Source organism: Diadema antillarum, unplaced genomic scaffold (assembly GCF_040938485.1).
Source record: "Diadema antillarum isolate AM-2024a unplaced genomic scaffold, OU_Dant_1.0 seq00002365_RagTag, whole genome shotgun sequence".
NCBI classification, from domain to species: Eukaryota; Metazoa; Echinodermata; class Echinoidea; order Diadematoida; family Diadematidae; genus Diadema; species Diadema antillarum.
In genome coordinates, this window is record NW_027272979.1 from 171,273 (window position 1) to 183,180 (window position 11,908).

At 37.4% G+C, this 11,908-nt stretch overlaps 1 protein-coding gene across 1 annotated transcript in view; it reads left to right on the plus strand.

Moving 5' to 3' along the window:
* LOC139714656 (uncharacterized) overlaps nucleotides 1-5,322 on the plus strand; it is a 49,882-nt gene extending 44,560 nt beyond the window's left edge. Inside the window, exons 13-14 of the mRNA XM_071626335.1 lie at nucleotides 458-728; nucleotides 5,043-5,322. Coding sequence (XP_071482436.1) covers nucleotides 458-728; nucleotides 5,043-5,322 — 551 coding nt within the window. The remainder of the gene's footprint in view (nucleotides 1-457; nucleotides 729-5,042) is intronic.
* The last annotated feature ends 6,586 nt before the right edge of the window (nucleotides 5,323-11,908 follow it).

Consider the following 11,908-nt stretch of genomic DNA (forward strand, 5'->3'; position numbering starts at 1 on the left):
TCACTTTCGTCATTTACATCATCATCGTCGTCAAAATTATAAGGTGCTACCAACATTGTTTTTGTTCTTTGTCGATGTCATTGTTATGATCATTTCGGTCATCTTTGCTTTTCTAGTGGAATACCATTAGTGCAATGAGAGTCTTAATTCTACACATCTATTTCCGTGTTAGGCCCTTAAGAAACTAATGAGTCATTTTCTTTTTTAAAGTTTTCGTCCCTTTCAAAACAGAGGAACAGTCTTTTAATTATGTACGGGCAAAAAAATAACAACAACGTAGTTAAGCAAGTGAAGGCAACGTTTCACCAAAGAAATCTGGCCCCTGAAATTGTGTAAAACTTGACATGGTGTATGAAGCTGGCATCAGAATTTCCATCTGTTGCAGAAAATTGTATCGGACCTCTCTCGTGAGATAAGTAATTTGTATGTATTTTTTTTTAAATTTTTCTTTTTTCAGACAAGGGCTACCTCACGCAGGGTCTCTTGCTGACGTCACTAGGCTACCAGTTTGCCAGCATCAAAGCTTCGTTGCGCGTCACAACAAACTTCACGTTGTTTGCTCTCGAGGGGCGCGAGATCGAAGAGATCGTGCCCACGACCGAGGCGGGTGACGGGGAGGGTGACCGCTCGGACGAGGCCGAAAAGACGTTAACGATAGTGCTATCAACCGTTGCGGGTGTGACGTCAATATTGGCAATAACCATTATCGTCATGGCAATCCATAAATGGTAGGTCTATTTTTTTTTCTTCTCCGTTTTTCATTGACAAATGTATTGTTCCATATTTTCAGGGATTGTACAGGTGTATCAGAATATGTAGTTAATCCTTTGGGCTCTTCGTGCGTTCAGACATGCTTTTTTTTTTTTTTTTAATCGGGGGTTGGGAAGGGCGTCCGTGATTTCTTTTCGAATCATTTAGAGTTTGGGCATTGGACAGAATTAGACAACACACACTGCAAAAAGTCCGGTGTTAAATAGTGAACACCGAGCTGGTGTTAAATTTAGGTGTTAAATTAACACCTCCGGGTGTCATTTCCAAATTTTAAACTGTTTTTTGAAGAGTTTCTAAGTAACTGCACTTCTTGTTGATTTTTAATTTAAACAAGACGATCAAGAATTTTACATTAGAATACTAGATTTTTGAAAAAATGTGAAAATAAATTTACACCAAAGTAACACCAGCTGGTGTGGTCTCTTATTGAAGCTGGACGGGTGTTAAAACATTGATATTAACACCAACAAATATCAAATCAACACCATGTGGTGTCATTTTTGAATTAACACCAGTACAGTGTCAAAATAACACCAGGTACAGTGTCAAATTAACACCACGAAGTGTCAGGTGAACACTTTTCAACACCATCACAGTACATTTTTAACACCTGTGGGTGTGGTCCTTTATTGAAGTTTGACCAGTGTTAGATTTAACACCCGTGGTGTTAAATCTAACACCGATGTTTTTACAGTGCAGTCAGTTGAGGGCGTTTGCCATCGTCTTTGTGAATAGAGAGAAGAAGAAAGAGGTCGGGTATGAAAAAAGTTGCCTAGTAAAGAAGTTGACACTAAAAGCTTTTTAGAGTAGGAGGCGACGTTACCAACGCTGAAACAAACTTCGAGTTCGACGATCCTCTCTCGGTATCTGCTCAAACCTGAGGCACTTTGATCGGAAGGCGGCAAACCGTGTACGGTGGATCAGTTGGGAACCGTACAATTACTTTACTCTGGCTTCAGCTACGTTCGCAATACACAGCCCTCCGAGTCCCCCACACCAGACACTTAACGTGTGTTTTTTGTGTTTTTACTCCGTGACTAAAATTCCCAAAGAGGTTTGCACCACCGATCCGTTTTACAACACACGGTGTAACGACTTGATTATGATATCATGATAGACCTGCAAGGACATAAAGGACTAGAATACATGGTTATACAATGAGTTTGCCGTGGATGATTTACCTTATCGATCTTTTGCATGCATTACTGTGTGGTTGTCATGGTATATCATTTCAAACCTTAGGAAGCTATCAGTGAGGTTACACCCAGCTCCCAGTGACGGAAACCAGAAAGTCGGAATAGGTAAAAAAAGAGGAAGACAAAATAGAAAAAAAGTGAACGAAGCAAGTTTTGGAGACAACAACAAAAAAGCACTTAGCTTAGTTGTTTGCAATGTGTTGTACATGTATTATGCTAGTAATGATTTAGTGCATGAAACTTACACGATTATAGAACTCTTTGCCCTTGTAACCTCTTACTTTCTGCCAATATAAGATACTAATCTTACCGAATATTTCCGTTTTCATGAGCTGATTAATGCCACATTGCACACACTTTTAAGAGCTTATATATATATATATATATATATATATATATATATATATATATATTGGAACAAGTTCACGCGGTTGACTGCAGGTTCATCCGTATTTATTGCAACTCTGAGTTTCATGCAACCTCCATGAGGTGCAATCATCATTCATTTTACGTATATATTCATATGCACATAAATCACGTTTCATTGCAGTTCCGAATGCAGTTCATATTAATTTTGGTTCGTCAAAATTACTCGTTGTGTTCGTATTTTAAAATCTTTTCATTGCTACATTACCCAATTTCATTTCGTGACATTTAGTGATTATCATTTCACCTATTTGGCCAGAAATTATATTATTGGCACGTGATAAAGGTAATCATCTTGCAGGTTATGCTTGCAATACATCATGTCATATTCTCTTTCTTTTTCCTTTCCTATTTTGAATTATACAATCACGGACTTATGAGACGGAGCATACAATTCTATTCATTTTTTTCACCGTCTGTTGATTGATTTAAAAGCCTTTTGTTTTCAGTTTGCAATCATTCCTTGCTTCATTTGCCAAATTCATCCTAAAAGAAACATACATTATGGCTTTGTTCAACTTATTTTGACCAGAAATTCGTAATTAGCATGTGGAAAAGAAAATGCCAAGACATTGTCATGGATCATGCCATATTCTTGCGATTATTTTTTCCTTCATACAGCTTTCGGAACTCGGACAATGTATATACACCTGCATTCGAATCTAGCGATAATTGTTATGATCTACCAAACGTTGTTTTTTTTTTTTCTCGTTGTTATTATCAGAGCATTTGCATTGAGATATTTCATGCATATTGAAAATGGTACTTCGTCATTCGGAGTACTTTGATTTCGTTTTTATGTGACAACTGCCATTTAACTTGTAAATTACTGTCTTTGTCCTCTTAATGGGTGTCACACGCTTTGATATGAAATTAACACATTCTGTGGACAAACAAGATTTTCTACCTTTATAGTATCACCTCGTCACGTGTTGGAAAACCCACAAAATATCAAACCAAAAAAAAAAGAGTTGCGTGTGATACCCATAATTATCATCAGCTTCATGTCGTCACATTTTGTGACGCTCACTCGCAGACGGGATGTGTACAAACTCCAGACATTTTGTAGGAGTTCGAACACTCTTTGAACTTGTGCGTGTGATTACTAGTACAACCAATGTAGTTTAGTGTTGTATTGCACTGACGCCACGCGAGTATTTCATTGTGTGTGGTTGTTGTGTGTATTTTTGTAATTGTGTGTGTTTATGTGATTTGAAAACACACGCCGAACGTATAGTATACTCTGCTTTGCATTTTCTGTGCACGTGTGTCCCTCGTATACCCCCGCTTCTTGCTTAACCCTTTCTATGCTAGGGACTTTGGACAGTGTGTGCAACGCTATGGGGCTTTCTGTGCCGATCGTCACTCAAAGCATACAAAGGGTTAATACCTAATCCCGATTGCTAAAACAACAACAAGCAAAAAAGTTAATCTATGCTATGCCTTCTCCTCACCCTACTAGTACTGCTAGCTACAGCACCAATAACCCAAAGTAGAAAGTCTTTATCTCCTGTTCACGCAAACAGTGATTGTGAAAGTGATAGTTTCTTGTCAACATCTCACTGCTTGCTGTACTCATCACCAGAGTATTTTCAAACACTATAGCCCGCTTTGCGTCACTCTTGAGTCCTCGTGCACGACTGCAAAAATAACGATTAACTTCGTAGTCCCTTTAATAACGTCAGTTGTCTGGGTATACTTTTCCAAACTCTAACGAATAATGATGAAAAGCCCGATTAACCATGATGAATTTTCCTTAATCAAACTGCCATTTATCTTAATTAACATCGAGTCTGACGCATCACTTCGCTAACGAAGACCAAATTGAAAGCCTCTCTTAACAATTTCGAACTCAATGTTATTGTATAATCACAATACTCGTGAGGTTGACGAAAATGTTAGTATCCGGGCGCTAATGTAATCATTATTTGTAACTGATGCGTCTAGTGACTAAAATGTTAGAAAGGAATTGGAGCATATCGAATTATCTTTCCAAATTTACCGAAAGAAGATAAAATGTGTCTTTTCTCTCTTTCTCCTGACCTGCAAGTCCTACCCCATATTCTTTTGAATATTCTCCTCCTTCCCTCTCCATTTCCAGCTCGCAAGACCGGCCTGGGTCTTCACGGTCGTCCCGCTCCTTCAGGCGGAGACCCAGGAGCGCGTTTAAGAGACCAATCGTGACAAGTGATGACATATAGCCAGAGTGTGCTCTGTAGGAAACCTGGTCGTCATTGGTGACGAAAATGGGAAGCAGTGAAATGCAGCAGTCGCTTTATCTTTTTCGTTTGTCGGCGATAACTTTTACCTCCTTCCAAATTTTCAGTTTATCCCCATCTCGCGGCAAATCCCAGCTCTCTATCAGTCTTTCATCACATATGCAATATGCATGAAAGAAAACTATCCCTGACCGAAAAAGAAAACCCCATAACACCATCACCACCCCTAACATCAGTCCGCGTTCCCTTTCTTACCCGCCCTTTTCCTTTCTGACGTAACTCACCTAAAGCGTCAACCTGGCTTAGCGCTGTACATCCCCGTATCATTGACCTTGACTTAACTTATCAACTGAACAACGTGCACCTTTTCATTTTCTGCTCTTACCATTTTCATTTTCCTGGTGATGTGCGGCTGCTATATTGTGTGCAGCTTGAAGAAAAAGGACTTTGTGAGACCGGGAGTGCACGGCTCAACGAAGAGCGGTTCGATCATGAGCGTGTTGGATCACGCAGAGTGCGACGATGCCGATCCAGCCAGCGACGAGATCTATCACAACCGAGCGGCGAGGATGGAGTCGGCGACGAACAGGGTCTCCAGGACGTCGAACCTGTTCAAGATGTCGAGAAGGTCGTGGCTGATCACGACCAGGAAACAGCTACGGCGGAAGCTTCAGGTGCAGACGTCGGAAGGCAAACTGTTCCCGCATTGACGACGGCTCGCCCGCTCTTCCACTCACCCTGAAGCGATGTGGTGCCGTCAGTGTTTGTGCGTTCTTCAGTTTCGTGTGTATCCAGCCGTGAAGGGACAATTCCAAGACCGGACTCGCAATGTATTAGCTTCATTCCATGCCACGAATACTGGCTACGTATGGCTCAACTGTGAAACAAAGTTTCAATTCGAATTAATCGTAATATGTTCTTCAGAGGGAGTATTCAAACATAAAAAATAGAAATGAAACGAGCAGGGCTCCATGACTTGATATCGTATCATGCAATGCACCAATATTTCATTCTATGTATTTCAATGCAAACCAAATGAAAATATTGCTGAAGTCAATTATTCATTGTGCCGTTTTTTTCTCTTTCTTTATAAGGAAGAATGTTCTTGTGATACTCAATGGTCCTATTGATAGTTGCAACTGTATTAGTAGCTCTCCTTATTGGTTTGAATTTATGAAATGAGATGAGTTTCCCAAAGTCCGTAAATGGTCGTGACCGAAGAATGTTATCGTTCAGTGATCCGAGCCCCTGTGAAATCAATGTAGTCTGGTGACGTCGTCGGGATTTTTTTAACTGCTTTTAAATTTTGTGTTTTACACTGCAGTAGAGGCTTTGTCGGAAATCATCCGGCCATGCTGTCTATACAAACAAGTACGACCCAGTGGTCGTAGATCTTTATAAATCTTTGCACAATCCCCCCCCCCCCGAAAAATATACAAATGTATCTTATTTCACAACCGGATGTGAAACAAGCAGGTTGTGAAAATGGAGTACAAGTGATTGTGTTAAAGTTTGCCAAGTTTCCATGAAGGTTAGGGTGCAGGATGCCGCAGAAGGAGATGATATCGTATCCGTGATGTCATTCTAGATAAGGGAAAGGAACTGAAGAGCTTCGACAGGATGTCATATTGAGAACGAAGAAAGCGCCATCTATTAGTTGATAGTTTTCTTTTTATCAGCGCACATTACGACTTGTTCAGTTCAAGTTCAGTCAGAGGAAAATTATACTGAAAGATAAAGCATATGCTTTCAAGATTAAAGTCGTGTCAAGCTTTCGCTTGATACATCCATGTATCATTTGTTAAACTTTAAACGAAATGGTCTTTAAAGTAAACGAACGTGAATGGAATATTTACGTAAAGTTGTTTTTGTTTTCTCTATGATAGTTAATCTAAGACATTCCATTCATTAGCATTTGAAGCGGTACACTCCTATCCAGGCAAGGAGCTGCTGTCTACATGACTTCGATACGGTGAAGATTTGAATTAAGAAGGCGATTTTTCTCACTCTTTCGAGAGTACATGGCAAATGAATTATGACAGCTTACAATTGAATAGTTGAAAGGATTCACGGCAGTATAGTGTTGTTATTTTAAAGGTAGAAATCACCAAACTTATAGCTTCATACTTCCTTATGTACTTCACCCACAGTGGTTGTCAGATATTGATATCGTCAAATATCAACCGTCTCAGTATGAATTTTTTAAATATTTTATTCGAGCAATTCTGAGTGGTAACACATATCGCAGTTTGCGATTGTGGTTGAGGTATTGTGGATGCCGCCAGTGAATGCCGCCAGTTCAATTTATTGCCCGAATACGAAGCTGTTTGTTCGGGATAAATGCCCAATACACATCCAAATGGTGCATTTCGCTTGTCGCCACGTGGCTGAGAGTCGTGCTCTCGTTGGGAAGGATAAAGACACAATTAATCTTATTTTTGCTTGTGACAGTCTTGTGAATGAGTCGAGTGTATATGTGTTAATTCTCGCAAAGCTTTACAATTGTCACATACTTCACCTTGTTCATAAAGTCTTAGAGATATGGTGGATTCGCAGCGTATGATGAAGGGGCACTAATACAATGTAAAAGGTGTATGAGAGGAGGTACCGTCCAATGCGGTTTAGTTACTTAATTAAATTCCACCAAGTGGGTATACAGGCACACACAATGTGACGCGCTGATCGGTTCATTTGCATTTTGCCATAATCTCTGTAATATTCTTATTAACAACGTCCAAGATTTTAGTTGTCTGTTTTCTGCTCTTTCTAATGAGAACAGCTGCGTCAGTATCTTTGTTGTGTATGATTTCTATTTTTCTTTAAGTCGAAGAAAATGCATCCATACGCGCTCTCTTGCCAAGTTTCATAATATTAGTACATGTATTATCTATCCTTGCCTTCTGAGAATATCGTCACAATAACATAGTGTGCTACGCAACTTGCAGCTGTCTTGCTTTTTCATCTACCTTTTAACAAAACTATGCAAAAAAGTCAGTGTGCTATCATTGTTAATCTGCAGCAGCAGACATGAAATACAAGTAAGTAGACGAATAGTAATATATATATTTTTGAAGTTGATGTATTTCTTTCGATGTTATCAAGAATAAGTTGTAAAGAGATAATATAATATATTAACATTTCTATCTTTCGATATGACTTTTATTTTAAAGTCATTCTATCAAAGTTCAAACACTATCACGGATGCAAAAATCAAAGAATTACATTAGTTTTATGTTTTCTGCTATTTCTGATGGAATTACTTGACTCAGTATCTTTGTTGTGTATGACTTTTTTCAGGTTGAAGAAAATGCGTCTACACGCCCTCTCTTGCCAATTTACAGAATATAATAATTATGTCTTCTTGCCTTCTGAGAATTATAGACACGATAACATGGTGTGCTAGGCATTTGCAATTGTCTTACCTTTTCATTTAGCTCTTTCACAAATCTATGAAAAAAAAGAAGAAAGCCAGTGTGTTGTCAATGTATATCTTCAGACGCGAACTTCCAAAGTTTGTAAACAAGTTATGAATTATATATGACATGTATTTTTTTCCAATTTTTTATGTTGTAGAAATAGATAATATATACTTGTATTGACAATATCAACTCCTATTTGACTTTTTGTTAGTCAAAACGTCACAGGGGTATTAATATGATACGCAGATTAAAGAAGTGCAATCCATAGTTGTATGAGATTATCATACATGATATGAATTACATTATATTCACTGTGTGATAACCTTTCTTGTCTATGGATCGCCATTGATATGCAGTGTCGACGCTGAATTGAAATCTATGCACTACTGGTCTATGTGTGATCACGTGATTGTAAGCTAAGAATAGTCAGGGACTGTACTTGCCACACGTAGCCTGTTCTCCACTACTATTGGTTTATATTTATTTTTGCATCAAGCTATCAAAACATTACTTCAAACTCCAGATACAACATACGTCAGACTGATGAAAGCTAGACAACATCGTTTGCTGTTCTGTGTATTCATTGAGCTTGGGCCCCAGAATGAATTAAAGCACACAAAATCATGCGTAAAATTGTCAACAAAGATAATCGAAATGGGTGATGAATGATATGTGGTATTGTTATAGTGATCTTATGACAATACTGTCACTATTACTACTACTACGACTGCTTCTACTTTTGATAACAATGATAATTAAGCTAGATGATTTTCATGATACATTTGTATCGACGATACAAATTATAATGATTATGATAACGCATGCATAACTTATTGTTAATGTTATTGTATACCATTTTTTCATTATCATGGCCAGTAATTATCATCTGTTTCTTATCAAAATTTCTTTTGCCATGCTTTAGTCTGAATGACTATGTTGTTTATACCAATTCTGGGGATGGGGTGGGGTATATCATGGAACTCTCTTTAGCCGGTCCAACATCAACGCCACCAGTTATATCGGTGTGGATTCAATTGTCGCTTTGCTATATACGTTATACAAATTTGAAAAACAAATCATGCAAATAAAGAAATCTATCTATCTATCCAACTATATACACTCAGTAAAAAAGAAAATAAACACTTTTTCGAGGTCATATTTTTCATAGAAGATTTTTATAAAAACCAATGTATTATATACCATATTGAAGGGAATTTAATTGGCTTTTAAGCTAAAAAGTTAATTAAAAAGAAAACTTAACGCGTGAGTGAGCACATTCGTTTTTGTCATCCATGGCACAAAATTAAAAATTGCAAAAATTGACATATTGTGAAGTGCCCTTCACGATAACATTGACAACAAAAGACCAGTTTAACACAATGAGAGACATGAATGGAATAGGAAAAATAAGTTTTTGATCTCTTTATCTCTTTAAAACCTCTGAGAAAAACAAAGTGAGAAACTAAAGGGGAAAAATAAGAATTTTCTGTCAAGTCAAACTTCAAATGACATAGGGAATAAAAAGCATAAAGATGATTAAATGATCAAAATTTCTTTATTTATTTCTTTTAATCTAGTGATTTAAGAATCCAAGTGACAATTTCAAGAACCAAACATTATTTACAATTTCCTAATTTGATAGCCAATTAAATTACCTTCAATAATGGTATATAATACATTAGCTTTCAGCCAAATATTCTCTGAGAAATCTAAACTTGAAAAAGCGTTTACTTTCTATTTTGCTGAGTGTACGTATACGGCACGTGGTGCAAGGTTTGTCATATTCTTTAAAGACATATTGCTAGGTCATTGCTTTGTTCGTAAGCTAATTTAGGGAATGTGGTCTACTCGTGAAGTTATTGAATATAACGATTATTTGTTATTTATATACGCATGTATACAAAATTCAGCGTGCCGTATTGCTTCCTGTTGTAGCCGCGACATCATTTCTTTCCACGACATAAAAAAGTTATATGATCGGTAATATGAGACTTTCTATGTCGATTGGCAGGATAATGATGGCAGATTTCTTGTGAAACAAGTGCATAACATGTAAGTGAAACGTTCAAACGAATTCACACGTGTGTATATAATGATGGTGCTAGTTAGGTAGATTTATTTTATATGATTATATATTTCAAATACTGTACATAATGTAGATATACTAAAGTCTTTCAACATGTTCAAAGTGACCAATCAAGAGATTCCTATATTCCGTCTTCCTGAACAACGCAATTCTTGTCACGTTTTGATTACACTTTTAATACCAGAAGTATGTAATCAAACGCACATGATGATAATTTCACATAAATTTCATTTAAGTTATTCTAATTGATTGTCTAGCACAAGTCGATATCATTTCGATTCCACTTCAGCCATTATCCTCGGAAATGGTCGTTTGTATTCCTGTTTAGCTGCATTTATATTGCAACGTCTTCTTTGTGTGTGTGACTATTATAATCATGATAGATGAGCGAAAACCACCAAAAAAGTATAACTAATATTCGTCAAAATTTGTTAAGTTTTTTATACCAGTTTTGGTGTATTTTTGCTACTCTCATAGTTTTTATTGGAATATTACAGAATATATACACGTTTCAATTCTTACTGCAGCGTTGTGTGGGGATGTGGGGTGGCGGCAATGCGCTATGTCTATGTATTGACCTTTGCTTGTTATTTCCAGTGATATTTGTCAATGCAGCCTAATTGCCATAGCCGCTATAGCCTAATTATTCATTTTGTTTCCATGGCAACAATCGAGCCTTGCCCGGTCACTTGCAAGAGGAGCTCAAGAAGAAGAAGAAGAAGAAGAAGAAATCACTGCTTTTGCAAGCGCAATTTTGCAGTGGTGCCATTTACTACAACAAACAGACAACACATGCGTTATGATGTAGGCGAGAACGTTCATACTCTTTAACCGTTGAGTCACGTCACAGCTTGCTGAACAATGTGAACGGATTTTTTAGCAGGAAACTGATTGTGCTACTTTAATACATGATGTATCATGGAAATAATATTTTTGATAATTTTATGTATCAAGTGATCCACAAATGTCTATTGGCTGATTTTAAAACTATACCTGTGTTTTATACGGACGTACGCACTTCAACCCTCTTTGTACTTGGACTTTTTATATTTCCGTTTATCTCTCTCCCTTTCGAAAATAAAGCACTGTTTCTAAGAAAACTGAACTCTCGGTTTCTAGATATTTGCATTTTGGTAAAGCCGTTAATACGTGGTTGAGAGTTAAATGTCAAATGATTGTGCCGCGTGGGTGTGTTGCGTGCTATTTTTTTTTTTTTTTCGGTACGGACGCTGCACAGCGCATTAAAGTCATCGTGCAGCGTTTTGTGTAACTCTCGCTTCTCCAGCTCTGCATCTGGACTTTGAATATCATAAATATTGAAGAAAAGTACAATGCCTCTATGCATGTTAAAGTTAGCCTTAACCGTATAGGGCGGGTATTGTGCCCATTACCATATTATTTTCATTTACGCCCTTAACCCAATTTCAACCACATTTGGTGACTTTTCCTAAAATTTTGTTGCAAACATTTTGATAAGTATATAATCTAACTATGTCCGATATTCCTGGTTACCATGCCAACCGTAAACTGACAACCATGTCCGTCAGATTTTCCATGTTTTTCTTTTCCAATTTCACTTAGTGGATGAAATGGGGTTTTCTTGGCTGTACTTTGCTAAAGGAACAAATTATGATTAGTTGTACTTCATTATGAAGTACAATGAAATTATGGTTGTGAATGACCCTGAAATGGTCTTCTTATTGTTCTCTTTATTTTTCATATGACACAGGCTTGAAGCAATAGATATGTAAGAGAGGTATACTGTAATTGAAAAAATACAGTATTTTCCAG